The sequence below is a fragment of the Selaginella moellendorffii genome, unplaced genomic scaffold (assembly GCF_000143415.4).
Source record: "Selaginella moellendorffii unplaced genomic scaffold, v1.0 SELMOscaffold_116, whole genome shotgun sequence".
Classification (NCBI taxonomy): Eukaryota; Viridiplantae; Streptophyta; class Lycopodiopsida; order Selaginellales; family Selaginellaceae; genus Selaginella; species Selaginella moellendorffii.
In genome coordinates this window covers 200823-225783 of record NW_003314377.1, presented here as the reverse complement: position 1 = coordinate 225783, position 24961 = coordinate 200823, and the positions used below count along the sequence as shown (strand labels likewise).

Genomic DNA, 24961 nt, shown 5'->3' with positions numbered 1-24961 from the left:
GGTTGAGGCTGTACACGGTGGATCTTATTCCCGGCATACAGCATCCTGGAAGAGGTGAGGCGATTAAACACAGCCGCGATATCCAAGAGAACATCCATTCCTCCACCTAACTCCAAATTCCGGGATGGGGTTCTGCCAAGGAAGAAACTCCCCAGCCTTGAGCTTCACAGGCAAGGAAGATGGAAATGTCTTGGAAGATCTACAGCTCATTGTGAATTTCGACAAAGGAATGCTCCAAGAGTCGTACCTTTCTTCTGAAAAGCAAATGTATGAGAACAACTTTGACAATTTGATTAAGCATATGAAGCTCAAATATTTATAAAGCTTTAATATGGTTCTGGAGTTGGGGCATCAGCTGGGCAATACTTGCACAATTTAAAGTTTTTCAGATAATTTTCACCACAAATTTTCTTGCAGAAGCTGATGTTCGTGGCTTGATTATAAGTATCACAAGGCTTACAACTGTCTCGATGATAGCAATGCTCGGAACACTCTATTTCCACATTTGAAGGCCCTTTGACAACACTGCATAAATCACATGCTCTTCCAGTGTTTATTGCAGCACATTCGTGACATATGCGTTGTACAATTGCTTGCAAATCTATATATATATATATATAAGTTAATTTCTCTTAAAATCTTTGGTATTTACCTTGGGAACAGACTTGAGATTGTTCAAGTACCACAGCTGAAAGCACAGCCAGAGAACAGATTACTAAATAGTATGCCATTGATGTGGGATTGTATTCAAGTTTATTCCAGCTTAAATACAAATTGTGCTGAGACTTCAAATTTAGCGTTATGTGGACTCTTCTAGAACTTCGCAACTGTTCCTTGACCGCAGAACTGTAGTAGGATGTCCGGTCTCAAACAGGATGAAAGACAATACAGTATTCTTTTTCTATCTTTTATTATTATAATTTGTCTTTGGGAAACAGGTAAGTCATATATCCCTTCTCCTTTTCTCTTTATCATGGTACTGTGATCTCGTCAATATGCCTCCCATGTACATGTAGAAGGTTCTATTGAATATAGTTAAGAATTTTGCATTTATAAAACTCACAATTTAGGCTACTGTGCAGTCACTGAAGGCTATGGTTATCATGGACATCAGAATAAATTGACGAGGGAAGACTCCCGCTGAAATGCTCGTTTACACATGCACCTTCTCCAGACTCAAGCGCAGGTGTGTGATCAGCAAGATCGACTCAAACATCCCGTGCACTATGAGAACTGGCAGGAAGGAACCAAAACTATTGTCTACAAGGACTGTGTGACCGGGTATGGACCACTGGGACTATTTACAAGATGGCAGAGTGGCAATTGCTGTAAGAATCTCTCTAGTTTGATAAATAGTGACTAAGAATGTACTGGTCTCCTCCAACAAAACTGCTACTAACTGAGTACCTCCCCAACGACTGTCTCTTCCATCACACCAGCCTATGGAAGGCCAGGTACCATTGCCTTGGTGGAGGTGCCATGCCTCTAGGTTGCTAGAAAAAGATTTAGAAAATCATAACTTACCAGAAACTAGTGAAACCCCCTTTTTTTACTCGAACGTGGCTGCTTTAGTTTGTTCTCCTCTAGAAGCTCTTGCACTTGGTTCATCTCCTCCAGCATTTCCCAGCGTTAGGCTGCATCTTAGAGCAGTTGAAGTCGAGGAACCGGGGCCTTCCATCGCGAGCAATCATCACGTTGTGCCTCCTGAGATCCCCATGAAGAACTCCCCTTGTGTGGATTTTGTACAGCCCCAACCTCAAGGCAGCCAGAGTGAGCCTCGTCACCCGGATATCTCCAAGCTTCCTTGTGCCCTCATCCGACAGCGCCAAGTAGACCGCGTAGCCTGCCCACCCCATAGAAAGTTGGCGTATATACACCATAGAGGTCTTGCATAGCAATGTAGGCCTTCTGCTCCTGCACGAACGCCTCTGCCGCGCCCTCCCACCGCAGATCAAACGTCTTGAGCACGATCCTGATCCCAGTGCTCTTGAAACACCCCTCCAAGACGTTCCCGAAACTGGCCCAGCCCGCGACGCGGCCCGTGAGTCCGAGCTCCTGTATGCTCGGCACGGACATCCCGCCGAGTCTGCTTGCATCCACCACTTGTAGCCGAGCGTGGCTTCGACGTGCGGGACGGATGCCTAGGAGTGTGGAGCACGGGTGGACGCAAAGGGAAAAAGCTCCCGGCCCAATCCAAGCTTTGAGTCCTTGCTTAGACCGTGGAGGAAGAACAAGAAAGCTCCTACCGTTGCGTCTTTCCTCCCGAACACGGGAGAGAACTGGAGGCGCTTGCTGGTGGCATCTGTCCTGCGAAAGAAAACAGTCTGGTGGTAGCTCGAGATGTAGCCCACCCGCGTCTCGTCCAGCACCATGCTGCCAAAGAGACGCTCGACGTGGTATTCAACCCTGCGGTCATCAGTCCCCACTTTGGTCAGCTCCACGTTCCAGGGGCCGACTACCTGTCCGACGCCATGCACCCCCGATGGTTCGTTCCTGGAGGCTCCTTCGCACGAGAAAGGAGAAGAGGCCGTGCTTGTGTCAACAACAACCTGGGTGGGAAACCAGTAGGCTCTCCCGTCAGCCGGAACGGGATGCGTAGCTGCTCGGCCATTTCTTCCACCACCGGGAGGACAATGAAGTTGAGGGCGTGCATTATGCTTTCTTCTGAGGCAACGAGCAAGTGATTGCGCTCCCTAAAAAAGGTCGATAGCCGCTTCTCCGTGTTGTCCAGCCCATTGATGAAGGCCCCCAAATCCTCTCCAAAATGTGGCCACGGCTCCAATTGGACATGTGTGCTGGAGAAGAAGCCGCTCTCTTCTTCCACTTGCACTGCTTGGTCAACTGGCACATCGCCACCCTCAAAGCCCTAATAAGTGTATAGAGACGTAACTTCGAATTAATGCTATACAATTCAGAGTAAAAGTCGCGGGAAAAGTTAATAAATCATGAGAGAAAAGTTAATAACTCGTAAACAGGAAGCGCAGATCATCCATGGTGAGCCGGTTCCGTCGATTGTTCCTCCCCCCACTGTCTCCAAATGCCGACGAAACCATTTGCTTCTTTTGTTCCTGTGCAAATAGAACACAGTCACAGTGATCTTGATGTCTACAGAGAGAAAGAGCTTTCTGGTACCTGCAAAGCTAGGATCCGGTCCTCAATGGTTTTCTTCACAGTGAACCTCGTGACGTGAACGTCCCGGGTCTGTCCGATGCGATGAGCTCGATCGATGGCCTGATCCTCCACCGTGGGATTCCACCACACGTCGAGAAGAAGGACATGGCACGCAGCTACCATGTTGAGGCCCAAGCTTCCAACTTTAAGGCCCATGAGCATCACAGACACCTCCAAGAGAAAACCAAAAAAGAAAAAGAGAGATTAGAATATGGAAAAACAGATGCTACGAGTGTACCTCGGGCTTTTCGTTGAATTCGCAAACTGCTGCGTCCCGCTCCATGACCGACATTGTGCCGTCGAGCCTTCTGAATTCCAAGCCGGCCTTTTCTAGACGAGGCTCGACCAGATCAAGCAAACTTGTCCACTGCGAGAAGACGAGAGCTTTCTCGGTAACAGCTTTCTTCCCGGCTGCTGCAGGACTCGTCACGGGAAGATTCATCAGGCGCTCCATGACGGCATTGATCTTTGAGGACGACTCATATCCTCCGTTGGAATCCAAGGACATGAAGCTAGACAGCAAAGAGCTCTCTAGTGTGCAAGAGCAGCCTGGAGCGGGACACTTGACCGCCAATTCCTCGCTTGTCAGCAATTTCTCTGAGATGCACTGGGAGCAAAAGACGTGACCACAGCAGCTAAGAAAAGGCTGTTCGGGAGCATCCTGACAGTGTCAAACTAAACGTCAGTAACGAAACAACTGCGTTTACCACTTACTTCACATATTGTGCATATGGATACGTTTTCCTTTGCATCGATGTTTGACTCTTCATCTTCGATTTTTGACTCTTTATCTTCCGGAACAAGGGACCGATGGCAGCATGCTTGTCTCAGGCGCAGGAGCAAAACCATGATGTTCGCGTAGTTTTTTTGAACAGTCCCACGTCGTTGGTAGCTCTGGAACAAAAGCAAAATAAAAAGTTTAGAACTCAGGAATGAACATAATACCTGAAACTTATCGCGTGAGCGCTGCTCCAAACTGTCGTAGAACTCGCGTTCCTCTTTGCTGAAATCCGCCTGTAGCATGGTCACATGCTTTTCAGGTAGCTGGAGAATGGGCTTTCCGTCAATGACAGTTTCTGTAAAATCAAAACTTTGGCCCCGGCAATCTTAAGTCAAAAGATTGAGAACTTGCCTTTTGTTCGACGAAGCATAATCACCTGGAGTATCATCTGTAGCTTTGCATATCCTGTGCTCGGATCTCGGGAGATTGGTTCTTTCACCTTTATCTTGAAGGTTGAGTATGAATCCAGCGGGTCGAAGCGCAAGAATCGAAAGTAGCTGAAGAGGTCGTCGATGGTATTCTGAAGTGGTGTACCCGACAAACACCATCGTCTGTCGGCTTTCAGTCCCCAGCAAGCGTACGCTGCTAGTGTTTTTGCATTTTTTATCGTCTGTGCCTCGTCCAACACCACTCGAAACCATTTGACTTCGGCTAGAGGTCCTGCCCCACGAGTCGGGGTCCTTTTCTTCGTCTTCTTATTTGAAAATGCTTGCGAACAGCTGCTGCCATAGTCTGCATACGTTTCCTCATCTGCTTCTATCTCCTCATCTGGCTTAGGCACCTCATTTGTTACAATTGAGTACGTGGTTAGCACAACGTCATATTTGGCTAACTCGTAGGGACACCTCTTCCTGTTACCGCCGTGATAAATATGTGTTGAAAGCCTTGCCGCCGCTGTAACTTTTTCCTCGATCTCATGATACCACTGTCTCAAAACGCTTGTCGGGCATACGACAAGAGTGCCACCCCTTCTTTTTGGCTCCGGCTTCTGCATAAGCTCAGGTTTGATCTCAGGTTTAATCTCAGGTTTAATGGCTTGTGTTTCCGGATTGAGCAGGTGAATTGGCGACCGAGCTTTGAGAATAAGAGCTATCGTAGACACTGTTTTGCCAAGACCCTAGAGACAACGACAAGGAGATTGTTCAACCAATATGACATACAAAAGGCTCACCTGGTCATCTGCTAGAAAGCCACCAGAACAATTTCCACGCTCCTCGCTCTTCACCATCCAAGCTAAAGCTATTCTCTACAAAGATCGCTTTAAACCCGTGAAACATAGAAGATTTTGAAGTATACCTGATGTTTCAAAAGATTGATAGTCATCATTCCCTCATCTAGAGTGGCCTCTTCGTTTGTATCAGGAGTGATCATTCTCTGTGGGAAAAGAAAATGTAAACATCCAAATAGCAGTCAGTGCAAGTGTACCTCCAAGATCCGGCGAAGACATTTGTCTACGTGCACCGGTTGAGCAGCTTGATTTGGAGTTGTGTTTGTGCTCGTGTTGTGAACTGGTTCTTCCTTCTTTGGAGTTGCTTGACTCGAAGGCTCCTTCTTTGGGCCTGCATGGACACGCGAACCCGACAACGACGGCCGATCAAACCTTCTACCAGTTGGCAAAACTTCTTCCTTGTTTGGAGGAGCTGTCCAGCGGCAAGACGAAGTTGCTATGCTGGCTTGACCATTCCGGCGAACCACGGGCACCGGTTGAGCAGGCTGATTTGGAGTTGTGTTTGTGCTCGTGTTCTGAACTGGTTCTTCCTTCTTCTTTGGGCCTGCATGGACAGACGAACCCGACGAAGCCGGCTGATAAAACCTTCTGCCCATCAGCAAAACTTCTTCCATCTTTGGAGCAACTCCCCAGCCGTAAGACGAAGTTGCTCCATTCCAGGCAGCTGTTTGAGCATAGCTCCCCGGAGGCTCTTCCTTCTTTACACCCGTACCCCGCCATCCCGGTTCTGAACCCGACGATGCCGGCTTACCAAACCTTCTGTCCATTGGCAAAACCTCTTCCATCTTTGGAGCAACTATCCAGCCGTAAGACGATGTTGCTGCATTCCAGGCAGCTGTTTGAGCATAGCTCCCGGGAGGCTCTTTCTTCTTTACACCCGTACCACGCCATCCCGGTTCTTCCTTCACTGCGACTGTCTCCCGACGGCCTCGAGGTGTGAAGCTCAATGGCAGCTTGCGCTTCTCACCTAGTATAGACGTCTCCCCATTACTCTCCTCATCACTGATATCAATGACTTCCGATCTAGCGCCCTTGCCATGAGGCCACCACGACCGCTTGCATTCCGGAGTCTTCAAGGTCAAATCATCTGCTTCATGAGTGCGGGTTTCAATTGCTCCAACAGCTTTGTTCTTTGAATTGCCACTGTTAACTTGCACCTGGTTAGCAGCCGTCCCTGGTTTACTTTCGCGACCCGTGCTCCACTTCTCGCTTACGATCCACAGTTCATCGTCCTCTTCATCACGAGGGGGAAAAGAACGCCTTTCGCCACCTCTACTTGTACCAACAACCTGTAGAACATCAGTTAGACAAACAGTTAACGACGTAAGAGAAAAGAAAAAAAGTTACTAACATTGTCAGGAGTTTTGAGATCATCGCATCCAGTCATATCTGCGTCGACGAAGCGCGAGTTCGTATCTTGAGGCGATGCCTTCTCTGTTACAGATGTATCAGCTTGAGTCGAAGTCGTCTTCACGAAACCCTCTCCAGGTGGAGCAGCGTCGGCAGTCACTCTCCCATGAACGTCCCTTATGTCGCTCCAAGTGATGGCCGAGTGGACCTTAAGCCCACTCTTGCGTAGATTCTCGGCACCACCTTCTTCTCTATCGACCAGGATCACCACGTCCGAGACCTTGAGCCCAGCACCACTGAGAAGCTCCACAGTTTCGGCCACCGGAGCCCCGATAGCAAGTAGATCATCGATCACTAAGCAGGTTTGGCCAGTCTCAAAGGAACCATCAATGCCTCTAGAGTCCGTCACCTCCCTTCTTCTCATCACCATTGGTACCCTGTAAACGAGTGCGAAGCACACTGCGATCGGCCCGGCCGTGTGTGACGCAGCGCAAACGACATCGAACGTCGCACGCTCGGCTACGGCAGACCATAGCGCAGCGATAACCCGGTGTAGCAAATCAGGGTACGAGCAAATCACTCCAAGATCGATGTCGATCGGGCTGTCGAGCTTACCGAACTTAAGCGCCTGCGCCTTGACGAGCGCCACGATCAGCGCCTCCGCCTCCCCTCGCATCGCCCCAAAACCACCGTAGAACCCTAGAATTTTTTTCGAGAAAGTATTTTGGGCGGGAAAATTTCGAAGGAGCAAAAAATCCCTTCAATCAAGGAACCCTAAACATTTCCATGGCAAGAAAGAGGCGAAAGCGCCTGGGCTTCTCCATCCTGTTGCTCGGATCTGGCGTGATCTTCACAGCATTGGCGGCATTCTTCTTCCTTTCCGCCACTCCAGCAAGTAAGCGCCTAGATCTTGCAGGAGAAACAGGGGTTTGCCAACGAGATAGGTACCCGCAATCGATCGATCTTCGCCCCGATCAGCTTACAGTGCTCATGAATGGCTTCTCCGAGGCCAGAATCCACATCCTGGAGCAGCACGCACAGGCGTACTCCGCCTCGCCTGTGGTGGACGCCGTCTACATTCTTTGGGGCAACACGTCCACGCCAGACCAGGTGCTGCTCAACGCCAATCTCGAGAGCTTGGGTGCGCCGATTTACGTCGTCCGCCAGCCTTCCTCCAGCCTCAACAATAGATTTCTTCCAAGGAAGGAGATTTCCACGCAGGCGGTCTTGGTTTGTGACGATGATATCAGCGTGGATCTATCCAGCCTCAAGTTCGCTTTCCAAGTGTGGTCCGAGAATCAAGACAGGATAGTGGGCCTCTTCCCGCGGTCTCACTCTTTCCAGCTGGGTACAAAGTCATGGATCTACACCAAGAGCTCAATCCGGTACTCGATACTCCTGACGAAGTTCATGATCTTGGCGACCGAGAACCTTTACTTGTACTCTTGCTCCATGCCGGCTGGTGTCAAGGAGTACGTGGATGATGCTATCAACTGCGAAGACATCGCTATGAACTTCCTGGTTTCAAGCCGTAGCAAGAAGGGTCCGCTGCTGGTGGAGGGCAGTCCCAGGGACTGGGGCGATCCCAGGAACTCAAACTTGGGATTGGTTAGCGAGGCTTTGAGTGCCAGGAGCGGCCATAGAAAGGATAGGGGCGAATGCATCACTGCCTTCCATCGGCTGTGGGATGGAATGGAGCTAAGGTACAGCTATCTCAAGGCGGTGTCCGACGTGCGAGAACGAGCAATGTGTGACCAGGCGGGGACATTGATGGAGTGTGACCGGGTCGGGGTGGAAGTTACGTAGATCGTGTGGCACTCAAAACGCTCCTCGTCTGGAACAAGCCAATACACGTAAGCTTTCTGCATAGAAAGTTTCACTTCTTTCTTTCAGGGACTGACTGCGTGACTTCGATGTTATGCCAGGTGGTCGAGTTTCAAGCTCGTCCTGTTTCCGCCACAGACGTGCACTGTGAAGCAGGTTGACAGAGCTGGAAAAAGTGAGTCGACGGTGAGTCTTTTTTACTCTTGCGCGTTGTCTTAACTTTGGTTCCTCTTGGATACAGTTCCGAGAAAGCAAGAACGAGACGAGCAGCAAAGAAAATTAGTGCCGCAGAATCCAAGCTAAAAGCAATTGATCCCCCAGGAAAGGAGCTTATGAAATCTGGACGACAACCATATCAGTCCCGTGGCTACTGCTTTTCCGAGGGTCGAGAACCTCCATGAAAAACTCACCTTCTAATTCTTGGTAACCACACGAGCGAGGTTCCCGAGCAATGTAAACCTCTAGAAAATCTAGGCATATTTCCGAGAGCTTTATCTCGTGGATTCTCTTGTCGTTCCTGACAAACTGCATAACTTCCAGGCTCGAGTTTTCGCGGGGCTGCCAGATCCCATCCGACGCAAAGATCAGAAACTCGTCCCCTTCGCCAACTTCTACCTCCTCGATCTCCGGGACAGCAACAATCATCTGTTCTTCAGCCGAGACTTCTCTGTTGTCCTTGAAGATAAAGTCGCCCAGGCTCTGGAGAGATTGTAAACACCTCGGACATTCATCACGTCTCCACCACAGTGATCCTCCTGCTCTCCGACTCCAGCTCTAGCTTATGAACTCTTGGAGCTCATGGAGCGCATGGCGGACGTCGCGACGTCAGAGGAGCTTCTCAAACCTGCCGATGCTGTGAGTTCGTTTTCTCCTTCTTGCTTTCTTTGTCACTGAATCCAAGTTTTGTGATGTTTATACAGGTCGGGCCTGAGACATGCGTGCTCAAGACGCGCGTTGATGTGTGCTCTTGGGATTTTAGCGAGGAGCTCACAGTCAAGCTTCGTGCGGTGAGTCTATTGTTTCTTCCTTCTCGTGCGTAGCTCAGAGTGATGACGGAGTGGAGCCTCAACCCATGCTTGCGGCCGCCACCTTGCTCTCTAGCGATCGGTGAGAGGCTCCGAACGCGGCACCGGGGGACCAGAGCGCGGCGGAGACCTGGCGGAGCAAATCAGGGTAGGAGACGATCACCCGGAGATCGATGTAGATTGGCGACATGATGCAGCTCTGTACGTTTTCGAAGAGCAGCCGTTGGACCTGAACAGAAGGACATGCAAGAAAAGAACTCACAAAAGCATATAGATACCGTGAAGAGTTGGCTGGACGATCGCCACGACCTCGAGTTCCTTCCCCGAATCACATTCCCAGAACATTTCGTCTCAGTTAGAGAACAAACAGAGAACAAAAGACGTGTCGAGATGGCTTCCTGCTCTCGGATCGAAGATACGCAGAACCAATCTGCCGTGAGGACCCTGGATTTGAGCTGGAATCCTAGCCTCGAGCAGAGCTCCCTTGTCTCCAATCGCAGCCACCTTGGAGAATTTGGGGAGCACCAGGGTGTTGATCAGCGGCTGGTCTGTGCGGAACGACATCGGGTGGAGCTCCGGCATTCCAACCAGCACAACAAGAGGAGTAGGCCAATATTTCGAGCTGAACTGAGGAAGGGCTGGATCCTGGTGCTGGATCTCTTGTACACGTTCCAATCCAAGTCATGCAAGGTTTGGAGGTTTGCATGGAGGTTTGGAGCAACAACATTACAGCCTATTGTGCTTTAGTTGGTCGTGGTAGTGGGATGTCCTAGTCGATCTGGTACGTTATTTCGTTTCACTTGCATTGTAATAGATTAATAGAACTTCTGTTTTTCTTTTATCTCTTATTTTCAGCCTAAAAGGAAGTTCAACATTTTGTCATGCCGCTAAGCAAATATGGCGAAACAAGCCCAAGAAAACCCAGTTAATGGACTTGCTCTAAAATGTTCTGCAAGATCTCTACAACACTCTCGCCTTGCATTCTATCTTTGTTGTCTAAAACATACAGGTTACCAAAGTTACCAAGGTAAAAAATTCTGTGCATGGTGCAATCTTCTATAATGTCTAACAGTTTTTCGTTGTGATCAATGGAATCAACATTTTTCTCTTGATCATTGTTGCTAAATTTGTATTCACAAGTGTTCTACAGGCTTATGACATCAATGTTTTGCCCAATCACAACATTAACTATTGGTGGCGTGGTAGTTAGTGTTATAATTTTACATCAATGTTGTAAACCTTTTGGAGCACTTGTGAATACAAACTTGACAACAATGATATACATTGTATAATCTTCCACAATGTCCAATAACTCCTCATCCTCATTAATTTTGAGAGTATTTTTCTTTTCAAATTTTCTTACCTTAGTAACTTTAGTAACTTGTATGTCTTAGACAACAAACATGGGATGCAAGGCAAAAAGTGTCACAAAAATCCCATAAAACATTTTGGAGCAGATCCACTAATTGGGTTTTCCTGAGCTTATTTTATCATATTCATTTATTCATTTAGTAGCAAAATGACAGAATGTTTAACTTCTTTTTGGGCTGAAAATGAAGAAGAAAAAAATGCCCCACGCCCTAGAGACAAGATTCTGGCGAGGCTCGCATCTCCCATATCTCGACGAGGAGATTCCCGGGTTTCTAGCAGCGACCTTCGATCCCATCGCCAATAGCAATGTCCTGGACAATCCTCATCGCGGCATTTGCCCGGAATGGGCAATCCGTGCAAGCGATGATAGCGTTCCGGCGGATGGATCTGGAAGCTGCCCTGGGCATTGGATCTTCACCAGCGAATCCTCGCATCGATCGATTTCGATCTTGTGCATGCTGGGGAAGGAATTCCTGGCAAAAATCGAGAGCAAGCGCGTTGAATGCCATGCTTGCTGCGTATGCCCGCAATGCCTGGATCTCTTCCAAGAGCTCGTGGAGCTCGATCAGGTTTTGCCGGACGCTGCGACGATCGCCACTGCGCTCTCGGCGTGCTGCGATCCCAAGTTCTTGGATCTGGGAAGGCAATCTACGCGATTGCTGGCGACCAGATGGATCGATCCACCGTGCTGTGAGAATGTACGCCCACTGCCAGAGCTTCGACGATTCCATGGCGGCATTCGAGGAGATCACTGACAAGAACGCCGTGTCGTGGTCGATCGCGATGGCGGCACTCGTCCAGGTCGGGTGATCCGGCGTACGATCATCTAACGCCGATGGGCGAATCTACGAACAAGACGTTTGATGCTATGAGGTATAGGGTTTAGAAGGAAGAAATGCGGGAGGAGGCGGCGGCGCTGGTCCTTGCGCTCGCCGACGCGGAGGCGGTGAAATTCGGCGAGTTCAAGCTCAAGAGTGGCATCATCTCGCCAATCTACATCGATCTCCGGGTGATCGTCTCCTACCCTGATTTGCTCCGCCAGGTCTCCGCCGCGCTCTGGTCCGCCGCCGCCGCCCCCGCCGCCCCGTTCGACCTCATCTGCGGCGTCCCCTACACCGCGCTGCCCATCGCGACGTGCATCTCCCTCGCGCACAATGTGCCAATGGTGATGCGCCGCAAGGAGGTCAAGGACTATGGCACCCGCAAGGCGATCGAGGGCTTCTTCTCCAGCGGCCAGTCGTGCCTGGTGATCGAGGATCTAGTGACGAGCGGCGCATCGGTGCTCGAGACCGTGGAGCCTCTCACCGCCGCCGGGCTTAAGGTCTCGGACGTGGTGGTGTTGATCGATAGAGAGCAGGGTGGCGGCGACAACCTTCGCAAGCACGGATTGAGGCTCCACTCCGCCATCACTCTGAGCTACGCGGTGGATGTTCTGGTGAAGCATGGGAGAGTGAGCGAGGAGGTGGCGGCGTCCGTGAAGAGCTTTGTTCGATCTAACAGGGCGGAGCTTCCTTCAACCCCTCCTGGAGCTTCTTCTCTTGTCGCCGCCAAGAAGCCAAAGAGGTTGGCGTATGGAGAAAGGGCCGTGCTCGCGCAGAATGCTGCTGGGAAGAAACTCTTGGAGCTCATGGAGCGGAAGAAGACTAACTTGAGTGTTGCGGCGGACGTCGCGACGTCCGAGGAGCTTCTCAAGCTTGCCGACGCTGTGAGTTCGTTTTGTCTTTCTTTTTTTTTGTTTGTCACTGAATCCAAGGTTTGTGATGGTCATACAGGTCGGGCCCGAGATATGCGTGCTCAAGACGCACGTTGATGTGCTCTCGGATTTTAGCGAGGAGCTCACAGTCAAGCTTCGTGCGGTGAGTCTATTGCTTCTTCTTTCTCGTGTCCTTTTGGCCTCTGATATACAAAATGTGTGTTTGCAGATTGCGGAGAAGCACGATTTTATGATCTTTGAAGACCGGAAGTTTGCTGATATCGGCAACACGGTTTGTATGCAGTACGAGGGGTAAGATACAATCCTTTTACTTCAGATGTTTTTGTACTCAAAGCAGAGTTTTTCTTTGTAGGGGTCCGTTTAAGATTGTGGACTGGTCGGATATCACAAACGCGCACGTAGTGCCTGGCCCTGGAATCATTGACGGCCTCAAGCTCAAGGTTTAGAAGTCCCAAAAAGTTTCAAGCATTCATGGTAAACTCTACGTCTTTTGTTGGCTATAGGGACTGGCGAAGGGGCGGGGTTTGCTGCTACTGGCCGAGATGAGCTCCAAAGGAACTCTAGCACAGGGCGAGTACACAGCAGCAGCAGAAAAAATGGCTGCGGACAATCCAGACTTCGTCATGGGATTCATCTCCATAAATCCTGCTGCGTGGGCTCAAGCTGCGGATCCCGGATTCATCCACATGACTCCCGGAGTGCAGATGAGCGCCGGGGGCGATGATCTTGGCCAGCAGTACAACACTCCTGAAAATGTAAGGGTTTTCTTCTGTTTGCTCGTTCGTTTCTTGTGTTTTGTTCGTCCGTTTCTTCTCTTTGCTCGATCGTTTCTTCTCTTTGCTCGTTCGGTTCTTCTCTTTGCTCGTTTGTTTCTTCTCTTTTGTATCTTGATTTGCTAATCTTCCTGTGGATGTTATAGGTGATTGCTGACCGACAGAGTGATATAATCATCGTTGGAAGAGGAATTATCAAGGCCAAAAATCCTGCCTTGGCCTCTCGCGACTATAGAAACGCTGGGTGGCAAGCGTACCTGAAAAGCATCGCCGCTGCGTAGAAGAAAAAAGAATAGCAGGCGAAACTTTGGTTGTAGTTGATTTGTCCTATGCTGCTCAATGCAAAGAATTTGATCCAAGCATATACCACGTCCCTTGGCTTTGTTTTGCCATGCTATTTCCTTGAAATAATGCTTGGACCTTATGTCGTGAACTAAAGTTATAACCATTTGGTTGTGTGCGAGGGACAGGGCTTAGGGTTTGGCCGCTCGTTCTTTCGTGTTCTCGGACCAATGGCCGCGGCGGCAGCAGCGACAGCGAGCTTCGTCCAGGCGCCAGTGAGCGCCAAGCACTCCGGCGGATCTCCTTCCCTTTCCAGCAGGTAATTCGGCTCTTCGTCTCGCGAAATCGATGGATCTGTGTGTTGTCTGTGTGTCTCCTGCCAGGCCCGCATTCCAGAGCTTCATCGGCATGAAATCCAGTGGAGAATGCCGGCAGGCCGCATTCTTCCGCGGCGACATGCACGATATTTCGCTGAGGAATCACAAGCCCCTTGTGACTGTCGCTGCCAGGAACGCCGATGTTCGCCCCAGAGCTGCCGCGACGTACAAGGCGGCCGTGCTGGGAGCTGGTGGAGGAATCGGGCAGCCGCTCTCTCTGCTGCTTAAGATGTCGCCGCTGCTCTCGCATCTAAACCTCTACGATATTGCCAACGTCAAGGGCGTGGCTGCAGATTTGAGTCACTGTAACACACCATCACTGGTACGAGGTTTCTGCGCGTTCTCTTCGAAAAAAAACTAACTTTTTTCCTAGGTGACGCCTTACACTGGAGCTGAGGAGCTCGCGGAGTCACTCAAGGGTGTAGATCTTATCATCATTCCTGCTGGAGTTCCTCGAAAGCCAGGAATGACGAGAGACGATCTTTTCAACATCAACGCTGGTATTGTGAAGACACTTGTCGAGGCAGCAGCAGATTACGCACCCAAGGTTCGTCTTTTTTCTCTAGAAAAGGATGGAATGTACTGAATACCTTGTGGCAGGCTTGGATCAACATTATCAGCAATCCCGTGAACTCGACCGTGCCCATAGCTGCTGAGGTTCTTAAAAAGAAGGGAGTGTTCGATCCAAAGAAGCTCTTTGGTGTGACGACTCTCGACGTTGTGCGGGCAAACACTTTTGTAGCTCAGCAGAAGACTCTGAGGCTCATTGATGTGGATGTTCCGGTCGTGGGTGGACATGCCGGGATCACCATTCTTCCGCTGCTGTCCAAGACACGCCCCAAAACCGAGTTCACGCAAGAGGAGATCGAGAAGCTGACAGTGAGGATTCAAAACGCTGGCACAGAAGTAGTCGAGGTAACTGAGAATTTCTTCCCGCACTTGGAGATTTGACGAGTATTTTTTCGCGTTTTTCGTTTCGAACAGGCAAAGGCTGGAGCAGGCTCTGCGACTTTGTCGATGGTACTTGTTTTTCTTTTTAAGTCTTTCAGCGCTTTACTCTCTTTTGTTCTAGGCCTACGCTGCTGCTCGCTTTGCGGAGTCTTGCCTTCGTGCAATTGACGGCGACGCTGATGTCTACGAGTGCACTTACGTCAAGTCGGATGTAAGCATTTGAAACTTTTGGGACTCTGGTGTTAAAACCTCTTGTTCCTTGGATCTTTCCAGGTGATGCAAGAGCTCCCCTTCTTCGCGTCGCGAGTGAAGCTGGGCAAGGATGGAGTGGAGGCATTCGTCCACACGGACATCCGGGGCCTGACAGAGTACGAGGAGAAAGCTCTCCAGGCTTTGATTCCAGAGCTCAAGGGCAGCATCGAGAAGGGAATTAATTTCGTTAACAAGCAACCAGCCGCGGCATCCGTGTAGGAACCATTCGAGGCAAAGTTTTGACAGATTTTTGGCAGACATTTGATAAAGAATAAATTCGATATGCTAAACCTTTGATATTAGAATATGCTTGACTGATTCTCAGCTTTGATATTAGGAATATGCTTTGATATACTCAAATAGGGTTAGGGTTTAGGGAGGATGAGCAAGAATAAGAATTTCCGGAAGCGTGGCGATGGCGAAGCAGGCGACGATGATCCGGTCGACCAGAAGCTCCTCAAGGAGAAGATTCCGGCGTCCAAGCCTGGGAGGAAGCAGCTGCTGAGCTTTGCGGAGGAGGCGGCGGAGGAGGCCGATGATCCATCGCCCGGCATCGCGGCCACGGCAGGGAAGAGGAATGCTGTGAGAGGTAAGCCTCCCAGGAAGCCCGCTTCCTCCTCTACATTGCTGAGCTTCGATGGGGAGGATGGAAATTCATCTCGGGGCCGCAAGAGATCAGGGTATGGGCCTAGCCATGGCTCGGGGCACGCAATGGGGGCGGGCAAGGATAAAGCTCAAGCCGTGTCCAATGTTTTGCCTCAAGCTGGGGAGTACACTCCCGAGAGGCTCCAGGAGCTCCAGAAGAACACGATCCGGCTGGGTGGTGCCAAGCCGGTTTTGCCTGTGGAATCGAAGCCTCCTCCGGCCGAGCCTCTCGTGATCCTCAAGGGAGTTTTGAAGCCTGTCCTTCACGAAGATGGTGAGAGTAGCGTACTTGTGAGTAGCAGCAACGAGTTGCCGGTGGTTCCGCCAGAGGATGGTGTGGATGCCGTGATGGAAGCTGCTTTCGGTGGTGTTAACGGGCTGATTCCTGACGCTGCTGCCATCGCCGCGGCCAAGGCACAGCGGGAACGGAAGAGGATTGCTCACAGTGCTCCGGATTATATCCCTGTTGGATCGTCCAGCGATGCCGACTTTCGGTCGAGGATTCGTGACGCTCCGGAGGTGGTGTCGAAGAAAGACGAGCCTGTTTCTAGCGACGACGAGGCCGAGGAAGTTCGAGGGAGGCTCACTTTTATTGGCCACAAGGACAATGGAAAGAAAGCTGGCGTGTTTGATTTCGTCGAGAACGTCGAAGAAGAAGACGAGGAGAAGATGTGGGAGGAAGAGCAGCTGAAGAAAGGGGTTGGGAAGAGAGTTGAGGATCCTTCCAGCAGAGGTGTTCCACTCTTGCCCGGTGGTGCTTATGGTCAGGTTCCAAGCAGGCCGCTTGTAGCGCATCCGACGTTTACATTGGATCAGCAGGCAGAGTCAGCCATGCTCGCCTTGCAGCAAGGCTTAAAGCGGCTACAGGAATCTCACGCAAAGACGCAGTCCGATCTTTACTCGGTGGAACAGAACTTAACTTCTTCTGCTGCTAGTATCACGATGCTAGAAGAAAAGTTCTCGTCGGCTGGGAAGAAGTACATCTACATGCAACAACTGAGAGACTTTGTGTCAACACTATGCGCGTTTTTACAGGTATGTACTGTTTTTCTTTTGTCGTGCATGTATTTACGCTGCTTCTCAGGCCAAGAGTCCGTTGATTGAAGAACTTGAGGAGCACATGCAAAAGCTTCATGAGGAACGTGCGGATGCAGTATTTCAACGACGGATACTGGATGGTGCTGATGAGAAAGTGCAACTTGACTCGGCTATTGAAGCGGCTATGGCTGTCTTGACCCGAGGTGGCAGCATACAGACAGCGTCGGCTCATGCCTCCTCTGCTACGCAGGCCGCTGCGGCTGCAGCTTTAAATGACATTGCTCCGGAACTGGACGAGTTTGGAAGGGACACGAGCCTCCAAAAGCGCATGGAAATGAAGTCGAGAGCCAGTGCAAGGAAGCGCCGGATATCTCGGGTTCTTGCCAAGACCTCCTCAGAGGAGTGTTCCAGTGACGAGAGCGACAACGAAATGGCTTTCGGTTCTGGTCGGGATGAAACTTTGGAGACTGCGGAGAGAATTTTCAGCGACGCGTCTGAAGAATACTCCCAACTCGAGATGGTAAAGAACAGGCTGACAGAGTGGCATCGAGAGTATCCAGCGGCCTACACGGATGCTTATGTCTCGCTCAGTGCTCCTGCCATATTTGCACCGTTTGTTCGACTGGAGCTTCTCAAATGGGATCCTCTTCGTGACAGTGCAGGATTTGAGAGTATGAAATGGTAAGGTAATTTTTGTGTGGTGTTCTGGTCGCTGAAACGATTTTCTTTGGTTCCAGGCATTCTCTCCTTTGCGAGTACGATGACTCCGACTTGGTGCCAAGTTTGGTAGAGAGGGTGGCGCTCCCATTATTGCATCATTACATTGGACACTGCTGGGACCGATTGAGTACGACTCAAACAAGAAACGCCGTTGCTGCCGTCCAGGAGATTTCGGTGTACGTGCCAGCAACCAGCGACGCTTTCATTGATTTGGTCGCACTAGTCCGAAGCAGGATTGCAGCAGCTGTCTCCGAAGTGGAGGTAATAATTGGTTTTCGTACTGTGGACGATCTAACCGTGACCTCGAAAAACATTCAGGTTCCTACTTGGAGTGCTCAACTTACAACGGCCGTGGAACAGGCTGCCGAGATTGCGGAGTATCGGTTCAGGCTTTCTATCAAACTGCTACGGAACATCGGACTTTGGAAGAATGTTTTGTCCCTGTCTAAGCTGAACCAGCTGGGACTAGAGGAGCTCTTGAACGGAAGAATTCTTCCACACCTCCGCGTGCTTGCGCCTGAAGACGCTGTCGCGAGAACCGAGACGGTGCTTGTGGCTCTACACGGTACGTGGATCAGCAGTGGCGTTAAAGACATGTGGTATGTATACTATTACCTTTTCTTCTTCCACTTTTTCCGTGTAGCTAACTTTATGCCTATCTATCTTCTTTTTCTTGACGCAGTCCTGAGCTTGGTGCGTTTATCCAGCACGTAATTAGCCTGGGACGGACGCTGGAGAAGCTGAAGAAGCGCGATGTGGCGGCCCTCGCTCAGGCCGTCCGGAAGATGCTACTCTCTCTAAACCAGCACGAGAAGGCCCGAGAACTTGCGAGAGTTTTCCAGCTCAAGGAGCCCGCTGTGTAAGTAAGTGGATTTGACAAGGAAGCTCTCGTTTGTAGTAACAGTGGCCAGGCTTTTGGTTTGCAGAAGCTGATACAGAGCTTGGATAGAGATCGATACCCAAGCTCTTGTGTAAATCTCGTCAGTTCTTCGTGGTAAGGAGCAAGAATTCTTTCGTTTTTCCATTTTTCTTTTCCTTGTGGAGCTGGACCAAGAGCTTTTCCAGGGCCGAAGGGAAACAATGCTCGCCTCGATCGACGCGATAGCGTGAAACAAAGTAATGCGTCAGACGACAACGATGCTGGATCCAACGGCTGTGCGAGGGCCACGTGCTGGCGTGACTAGATTCTGATGCTTTGGATCTGCGGCTGGCAATTTTTTGCTGGGAGACCATTTTGTTTGTTTTTGTTTTTAGATCCTCTCGGCCACTGCTTCGCGCAGGAAAGGAAAAAAAGGAAAAGGGAAAGAAGGGTCTTGGATCGATTCGGAAGCGCTCGCCCAGGTATCACTGTTTCGACGGCATTCTTTGCGCGATCGATTGATCGATCGGTCAAGGGTATGGAATGAGACGCGCGGGTTTTGCGTCATCGAATTCGCGAGGTATGTGTGTTTCATCCATTAGGTTTTCATCGATTGAGGGCTTTTGATTGTTTGCTTTCTCTGTGATGATTTCCTCGCTTCCGCTTTTTCCTGTTGCCTTGGTCTTTTTCCTTTTTTTTCTTTTTACTCTTTAATTTTATTTTCTGGCATCTTTGTAAGTTACGTATGACTGGATTTTATTTTTCAAAATGCCAACACAAAATATGTTGTCAGCGGCAGCTACGCAGCTGTTTGCGTGACTGTCTTCTCGCTCTTGACGAAACTTAGCTCGTGGTCTCTTTGTTCGTTTTTTTTTCTTTTTTCTTTCTATTTGTAAAGGGCCTCTTCTTCTTGTGATGGATCCTCGCGATTAATTTCTCTTGTTTCCTCTTTGCAGGTGATATGGATATGGACGCTCAGCACACCACCACCGCCGAGATGAACGAGAAGCAAAAGTCCCGACTCTACCCCGCCTCTGGAGGCCTGTCGCAGTTCTTCCGCGACACCGAGGACGAGGAGATGGAATCGCCACCGCAGTTTATGAGGGACAAGTGGAAGAAGCTGGTCCTAAAGCACAGCGCCGTCTTCGAGGCTCACGAGCTCGTCGGCGACTCCAAGTGGCAAGACATCCCCATGGAGCTCCTGGTGCGGATACTAGCGCTGGTCGACCACCGCACGGTTTTGGTGGCCTCTGGCGTGTGCACTGGCTGGCGAGATGCCTTGTCTCTTGGCATCCTGGAGCTTTCATTCTCTTGGTAAGCTCGCTTTCTCTTTTTTGCATTTTTTTCTTCAACTCTTGCGTAGTGTTAACGTATGCAAATCCTTGGGGTTCTCACTTTGTTTTTTATTTTCGTGTTCTTTATCCACAGGTGTGGGAAGAGTGTGAGCATGCTTGTACAATCCGTGGCCTACAAGTTCTACCGCTTGCAGAGCTGCAACTTGCGAAGATGCACACTACTTAACGACCAGGCCGTGCAAGCGATCGCGCGGCACTGCCACGATCTGTCGAGCTTGGACTTGTCAAACGGGAGGTCCAGCGGCACCAGGCTGACGGACTTGTCCCTGGTGGCTTTGGCAAACGGTTGCAAGCTGCTCCAGAAGCTCGACCTGAGTGGCTGCATTGGGATTACTGAGGCTGGGCTCGTCCAGTTAGCCGAGAGCTGCCGACAGCTCAAGCACCTGAACCTGTGCGGATGCGACAATGCGGGGTCGGACAACGCTTTGAAGGTAAGTCGACCAAAAGCTTGTTTTTGCTTCCTTTTCTTAACTTCTTCCGGTTCTTCCTGCAGGCTCTCGCGCAGAACTGCGTCGGGCTCCAGATCTTAAATGCCGGCTGGTGCGACAGAATCACTGACGAAGGAATATCGGCAATGGCTATTTGGTGTCCCGACTTGCGAGGAGTCGACCTCTGTGGTTGCCATCTTATCTCAGGTGACTGCCTGACACGGCTTAACCCCGCGTGTCGTTTCTCTGTTTCGGTTCTTATCTTTTTCTGCTTTTGCTTTTCCAGACGTGAGCGTGATTGCACTGGCCGAGAAGTGCCACCGCTTGAGATATCTCGGGCTGCACTGCTGCAGGAACATCACCGATCTGTCCATGTACTCGCTGGTGAACAGCCGAAAGTACCGGGCCCAAGGCAGCAGCGGCAAAAAGAAACTCTCGCCATCCGGGAGTAGCGCTACCGCTCGAAGCACCGTGACGAGGAGCAGCACTGGGAGCTGCAGCACAAGCGGAAGCTCCAGCAACAGCAGCTTCCAGAGCAGCAACGACAGCAGCACCACGACGTCCACCAAGAGCTACGTGCAGTGCATTCTCAGCGACCAGGATGGCTATGGTCTGGTTTCGCTCAACCTGAGCGGCTGCACAGCCTTGTCCGGCCAGGCCGTCCAGGCGGTGTGCGACGCCTTCCCGGCGCTCCACACTTGCCCCGAGAGGCACTCGCTCAACGTAAGTGGATGCACCAATCTCACCTCCGTCCATTGCTCCTGCGTTGTGGATCGTGGTAACAGGTCCGCCATCGCCAGCCGCCTCCAGCAGCAGTGAAAGAAGATGAAGAGGATGGAGAAGCAAAAAATCGCGATGGAATCGCGACCACAAGTTCCACCACGGTGGTTTGTTTGTACATTCAAAGTACGATTTTTATGATAGTGTAAAGTGGTTCATATATATGCAATCGTTTACTTTCTACAACCTTTGGGACGAGGTATCTTTCGTTGTCAAGGCTGAGATTTAATCAAGCAAAGGTGATACGATGTAATATATGTGCCGAGAGTCATTGATTGATGGGCGATCGAATAAATGGACACCCATACCTGCCACGTAAATTCCAACAGCAACTGCCAACGGTCCTCCTCCCTGCCTAGCTGGCCATGTCATAGCCCCGGCGCGCAAGTTTTCACACGGGAAAAAAGTAATGTCCCACGTGCCACGTAATGCACCACTCTGCCACATCATACAGCATGCTGCCACGTCATTATATTCCCACCGTGTAAAATATGTGGTGTTTTGTACTTTGGGCCATGGCCATTACGGACTTGGTGTTCTGGAGCTTTGTAGCCATGGCGTGGGACGCACCACACGGGAGGAGAGAGCTGGGGGCCGCGCGTAGGGTTTTGGGTAGGGTTTCTAGGATTGCCGGCTCGAGGCGCCCGGCGATAGATGAATCGGTGGGCCGGGTCTCGTGAGAATGTCGATCGGGCAGCAATGTCGGATTCTTGCGATCGAGTTCCTGGTCGTGCTCGTCGCGGCCTTCCAGGCGCGAGCTCTCAACGAGGAAGGGATCGCTCTCATGGCCTTTCGAATGCAGATTACGCAGGATCCCACTGGAATTTTCACGAGCTGGAATGCGGCGGATGAGGATCCATGCGGCTGGACTGGGGTCTTCTGCGACGATGACAATCGCGTCAAGAAGCTGCTGATCCATGGCGCCGGCCTCGCAGGTACCATCTCGCCGGCGCTCAGCGGCCTCCCTTTCCTGCGGACGCTCTCCCTCTCCAACAATCTCCTCAAAGGCAGCATTCCCTCGCAGCTCTCGCATATTTCGAGCCTCTGGAAGCTAAATCTCAGCAGCAACGAGCTCGCCGGCACCATCCCGGCCTCCATCGGCAAGATTCCGGGGCTCCGGATGCTCGATCTCTCCTCCAATCTCCTCACGGGCGCGATCCCGCCGCAGCTGTTCGGGAATTGCTCCAAGCTGAGGTTCGTGAGCCTGTCAGGCAATGCGCTTGCTGGGAGCCTGCCAGTGGCTCTGGGCTCTTGCGGATCCTTGAAGTTTGTGGATTTTAGTTCCAACCGGCTCACTGGGAGCGTGCCGGCGGAGATCGCTTTCTTGGACGAGCTGCTTTTGTTGCTTATCCAAGAGAACTCGCTCTCGGGGGATTTTCCATCAGAGGTTCTTTATCTTCCTTCTCTCGATATCCTCAATGGCTCGAAGAATGCTTTCAGCGGTGGGCTCCCGGACAGGCAAGGTGATGATGGGTGTCGATCACTCGAGGTAATGAAGGTCCCATTTGCTGGTGCCAATGTCGTCTTCTACTCTTTTTAATTTCTTTTCTCGAACGCAGGTCCTGGACTTGTCTTACAATAGCTTCGAAGGTCCTATTCCTTCCAACTTCGGAGAGTGTCAGGAATTATCGCTCATCAACTTATCACACAACAGGTTTTCGTCTCCGATTCCCGATGCCATTGGGAAGCTCGCATTCTTGGTCAGCCTGGATCTTAGCAGCAATGCCATGCACGGCAGTATTCCACAAGCTCTAACGCAGGCGAGGTTCTTAATTGAACTGTACGTAGCTCAACGTCTTCCTTCATGTGTTTTTTTCTAAACCATGGTTCTTTGTTCCAGCAAACTTTCCAGCAACGATCTTAGTGGTACCATTCCGCGAAGTCTCAACAACTTGACATTCTTGAAGACACTCCTTCTTGGCCATAACATGCTACAGGGCTCTATTCCCGCCGAGGTTGGAAGGCTAACTCACTTAGAGCGGCTGGATCTCTCTTTCAACAACATTACCGGAAGTATTCCTATCCAACTGGGTGACTTGTCGCATCTGGTGCTCTTCAACGTCTCCTACAACAACTTAACTGGATTCATACCCAGGCGGGGCGTGTTACAGCGTTTTGACAGGAGTTCTTACATTGGCAATACGTTTCTGTGTGGTCCGCCGCTGTCACTGAGGTGCACTCCTATGGTTTGGCCAGGACCAGCATTATCGCCGACGCTCGAAGGTGGTGGGAAAACACACGTCTTGACACCTTACACCATAGCAGCCATCGTCGCCGCAATCCTCGTTGCCTTGGGTGTTTTTATCGTCGTCATCTTGAACATCAAGGTTTTGACGAGGCCAAAGAAGACTCCCGCTGAAGTGCTCGTCTACGAAAGCACTCCGCCTTCTCCAGACTCGAGCACAGGTGTGATCGGCAAGCTCGTCCTCTTCAACCCGAACATCCCGTCCAAGTACGAGAACTGGCAGGAAGGAACCAAAGCTCTTGTAGACAAGGACTGTGTGATCGGGTATGGACCACTGGGGACTGTTTACAAGGCCGTGGTGGATGGCGGAGTGGCACTCGCTGTGAAGAAGCTCTCTAGTCTCGGCCAGATAACCAGCCAGGAGGCCTTCGAGCGGGAAATAGCGATCCTCAAGAACGTAAAGCACAGGAACGTGGTGACGCTGGAAGGATACTACTGGTCTCCTCCAACAAAGCTGCTGCTAACCGAGTACCTCCCCAACGACAGTCTCTTCCATCACTTACACCAGCGCATGGAAGGCCAGCTACCATTGCCTTGGTGGAGACGGTTCAAGATCGCCTTGGGCGCCGCGAGGGGGCTGGCTTACCTTCACCACGACTGCAGGCCACAGGTCCTCCTCTTCAACTTGAAGTCGACCAACATCCTTCTGGACGACGAGTTTGAGCCTCACATCTCGGACTATGGCCTGCGGAGGCTTTTGCCGAAGCTGGACACGTACATGACCGACCGGAAGCTGGAGCTGGCGGTGGGATACGTTGCGCCGGAGATGGCAGTCCAGAACCTGAGGCTGACGGACAAATGCGACGTCTACAGCTTTGGGGTGGTGCTGCTGGAGCTGGTCACCGGGAGGAGGCCCGTGCAAAACTTGGAGACGGACGCGGTGGTGCTGTGCGAGTATGCCAAGGCGGCGTTCGAGCAGGGGCGGGGCTTGCAGTGCCTGGACCATGAGATGAGCTCGTTTCCAGAGGCCGAGATCATGCAGGTTTTCAGGATCGGGCTGCTGTGCACTGCGCAGGATCCGAGCAGGAGGCCGTCCATGGCTGCCGTTGTCCAGATGATGGAGATGCTGTCAATGTGAGTTTGTTCATACAGGATCGATCGACCGAGCCTCTATATACATAAAAACTGGCAATGCAAACGCAAGAACTTGCGGTAAGATTGATTGTTTTTCTTTCTTTTTTCTCTCTGCAGGAATATGTACATTCATTGTTTTGCAAAATTTGTGAAAATTCAAAACACAATCAAATTTTTGTTTAAAACATTAACCACTTTGACAACTATAATACTCTTTTTTTGTGTTATAATAATTTTCATTTTTTGATGTAAGAAAGATTATAAAATAATGTTAATTTTTTATTATTTTTCAATGTAATTGATGTTATTATAAATTTTTATTTTATAGATTATTATTCTAACCGATGGGTTATTCCCTTCTATTTTGGCCATGCTAAAAAAATAATTGAAGAATTTATATGGCTAATAAACTGTGCTAACTAATACTTAAAAGGGTTAGTTATTAGTTAGCCATAGAAAAAAATCCCAAATGTGAGACTAGGAGTTATTGAGCTGGCATTAGTTCACAAAGTTTGGCAGCAGATTCTTGACTCAATATTCAAAGCACGGATATTCTCATTTGTCCGTAATTATATGATGCAAAACTTAAGCCATGAACATGACTTTCAGAGTCTAGTGACGTAAAGAAAAGATTTTTTTTGCTTGGCCAAACTCTCGCTATTCACGGGTGGTATTTCTTTGCGTGTGGTCGACAAACTCTTTCACCTTCACTAATATC

At 50.4% G+C, this 24961-nt stretch overlaps 7 protein-coding genes across 12 annotated transcripts; 6 read left to right on the top strand and 1 right to left on the bottom strand.

The window, feature by feature from the left end:
- Positions 1–2876: 2876 nt before the first annotated feature.
- On the bottom strand, positions 2877–5821 carry LOC9635452 (helicase-like transcription factor CHR28). The gene is made up of 9 exons (XM_024664946.1): positions 5378–5821; positions 5249–5326; positions 5124–5198; positions 4304–5069; positions 4117–4247; positions 3886–4065; positions 3410–3832; positions 3133–3342; positions 2877–3068 (listed from the first exon to the last, which is right to left on the bottom strand). The coding sequence occupies exons 1-9, from the start codon at positions 5792–5794 to the stop codon at positions 2958–2960; spliced, it is 2391 nt and encodes a 796-aa protein (XP_024520714.1). The 5' UTR covers positions 5795–5821; the 3' UTR covers positions 2877–2957.
- Positions 5822–7316: 1495 nt separating this feature from the next.
- LOC9635451 (glycosyltransferase family protein 64 C3) lies at positions 7317–8860 on the top strand. The gene is made up of 3 exons (XM_002991169.2): positions 7317–8383; positions 8456–8540; positions 8596–8860. The coding sequence occupies exon 1, from the start codon at positions 7317–7319 to the stop codon at positions 8334–8336; it is 1020 nt and encodes a 339-aa protein (XP_002991215.1). The 3' UTR covers positions 8337–8383; positions 8456–8540; positions 8596–8860.
- Positions 8861–11615: 2755 nt separating this feature from the next.
- On the top strand, positions 11616–13601 carry LOC9635450 (uridine 5'-monophosphate synthase). The gene is made up of 6 exons (XM_002991168.2): positions 11616–12455; positions 12523–12606; positions 12673–12755; positions 12817–12904; positions 12968–13219; positions 13384–13601. The coding sequence occupies exons 1-6, from the start codon at positions 11646–11648 to the stop codon at positions 13516–13518; spliced, it is 1452 nt and encodes a 483-aa protein (XP_002991214.1). The 5' UTR covers positions 11616–11645; the 3' UTR covers positions 13519–13601.
- Positions 13602–13667: 66 nt separating this feature from the next.
- Positions 13668–15404, top strand: LOC9635449 (malate dehydrogenase, chloroplastic). The gene is made up of 7 exons (XM_002991167.2): positions 13668–13838; positions 13903–14218; positions 14270–14443; positions 14497–14811; positions 14881–14916; positions 14969–15058; positions 15121–15404. The coding sequence occupies exons 1-7, from the start codon at positions 13750–13752 to the stop codon at positions 15316–15318; spliced, it is 1218 nt and encodes a 405-aa protein (XP_002991213.2). The 5' UTR covers positions 13668–13749; the 3' UTR covers positions 15319–15404.
- Positions 15405–15475: 71 nt separating this feature from the next.
- Positions 15476–18815, top strand: LOC9635448 (transcriptional repressor ILP1). Of its 6 annotated transcripts, none has more exons than XR_002991053.1 (7): positions 15476–16779; positions 16829–17463; positions 17520–17763; positions 17821–18101; positions 18185–18361; positions 18429–18496; positions 18568–18815. XR_002991053.1 is itself a non-coding variant. In XM_024664899.1 (6 exons), exons 1-5 carry the CDS (start codon positions 15481–15483, stop codon positions 18363–18365), a joined length of 2640 nt encoding a protein of 879 aa, XP_024520667.1. In that variant the 5' UTR covers positions 15476–15480; the 3' UTR covers positions 18429–18524. The 6 variants fall into 6 exon arrangements, 3 of the variants coding, with proteins under 3 accessions (XP_024520667.1, XP_002991212.2, XP_024520668.1); XR_002991054.1 differs by having other exon boundaries at positions 18185–18365; XR_002991055.1 differs by having other exon boundaries at positions 18185–18365; positions 18414–18496.
- A 33-nt stretch (positions 18816–18848) lies between these two features.
- Positions 18849–21110, top strand: LOC9635447 (F-box protein SKP2A). Its single transcript, XM_024664901.1, has 5 exons — positions 18849–18941; positions 19318–19675; positions 19790–20147; positions 20210–20351; positions 20431–21110. Exons 1-5 carry the CDS (start codon positions 18905–18907, stop codon positions 20961–20963), a joined length of 1428 nt encoding a protein of 475 aa, XP_024520669.1. The 5' UTR covers positions 18849–18904; the 3' UTR covers positions 20964–21110.
- A 349-nt stretch (positions 21111–21459) lies between these two features.
- LOC9635446 (probable LRR receptor-like serine/threonine-protein kinase At1g12460) lies at positions 21460–24428 on the top strand. The gene is made up of 3 exons (XM_002991164.2): positions 21460–22413; positions 22484–22704; positions 22765–24428. Exons 1-3 carry the CDS (start codon positions 21607–21609, stop codon positions 24245–24247), a joined length of 2511 nt encoding a protein of 836 aa, XP_002991210.2. The 5' UTR covers positions 21460–21606; the 3' UTR covers positions 24248–24428.
- Positions 24429–24961: the final 533 nt, after the last annotated feature.

Bases quoted from the DNA above. Each gene is read 5' to 3' on its own strand.
- LOC9635452 (XM_024664946.1), bottom strand. From the start codon at position 5,794: ATGGAAGAAGTTTTGCTGATGGGCAGAAGGTTTTATCAGCCGGCTTCG. The intron at 5,070-5,123 runs GTGAGCCTTTTG...CGTTGTCTCTAG, and splicing joins GCTTTCTAGCAGATGACCAG to GGTCTTGGCAAAACAGTGTC. The intron at 3,069-3,132 runs GTACCAGAAAGC...CTATTTGCACAG, and splicing joins ACCGGATCCTAGCTTTGCAG to GAACAAAAGAAGCAAATGGT.
- LOC9635449 (XM_002991167.2), top strand. From the start codon at position 13,750: ATGGCCGCGGCGGCAGCAGCGACAGCGAGCTTCGTCCAGGCGCCAGTG. The intron at 13,839-13,902 runs GTAATTCGGCTC...GTCTCCTGCCAG, and splicing joins TCTCCTTCCCTTTCCAGCAG to GCCCGCATTCCAGAGCTTCA. The intron at 15,059-15,120 runs GTAAGCATTTGA...GGATCTTTCCAG, and splicing joins GCACTTACGTCAAGTCGGAT to GTGATGCAAGAGCTCCCCTT.
- LOC9635446 (XM_002991164.2), top strand. From the start codon at position 21,607: ATGTCGATCGGGCAGCAATGTCGGATTCTTGCGATCGAGTTCCTGGTC. The intron at 22,414-22,483 runs GTAATGAAGGTC...TCTCGAACGCAG, and splicing joins ATGGGTGTCGATCACTCGAG to GTCCTGGACTTGTCTTACAA. The intron at 22,705-22,764 runs GTACGTAGCTCA...TCTTTGTTCCAG, and splicing joins GCGAGGTTCTTAATTGAACT to CAAACTTTCCAGCAACGATC.
- LOC9635451 (XM_002991169.2), top strand. From the start codon at position 7,317: ATGGCAAGAAAGAGGCGAAAGCGCCTGGGCTTCTCCATCCTGTTGCTC.
- LOC9635448 (XM_002991166.2), top strand. From the start codon at position 15,481: ATGAGCAAGAATAAGAATTTCCGGAAGCGTGGCGATGGCGAAGCAGGC. The intron at 17,464-17,519 runs GTAAGGTAATTT...CTTTGGTTCCAG, and splicing joins GGATTTGAGAGTATGAAATG to GCATTCTCTCCTTTGCGAGT. The intron at 18,102-18,184 runs GTATGTATACTA...TTCTTGACGCAG, and splicing joins AGTGGCGTTAAAGACATGTG to TCCTGAGCTTGGTGCGTTTA.
- LOC9635447 (XM_024664901.1), top strand. From the start codon at position 18,905: ATGAGACGCGCGGGTTTTGCGTCATCGAATTCGCGAG. The intron at 19,676-19,789 runs GTAAGCTCGCTT...CTTTATCCACAG, and splicing joins CTGGAGCTTTCATTCTCTTG to GTGTGGGAAGAGTGTGAGCA. The intron at 20,352-20,430 runs GTGACTGCCTGA...TTGCTTTTCCAG, and splicing joins TGGTTGCCATCTTATCTCAG to ACGTGAGCGTGATTGCACTG.
- LOC9635450 (XM_002991168.2), top strand. From the start codon at position 11,646: ATGCGGGAGGAGGCGGCGGCGCTGGTCCTTGCGCTCGCCGACGCGGAG. The intron at 12,607-12,672 runs GTGAGTCTATTG...GTGTGTTTGCAG, and splicing joins TCACAGTCAAGCTTCGTGCG to ATTGCGGAGAAGCACGATTT. The intron at 12,756-12,816 runs GTAAGATACAAT...TTTTCTTTGTAG, and splicing joins GTTTGTATGCAGTACGAGGG to GGGTCCGTTTAAGATTGTGG.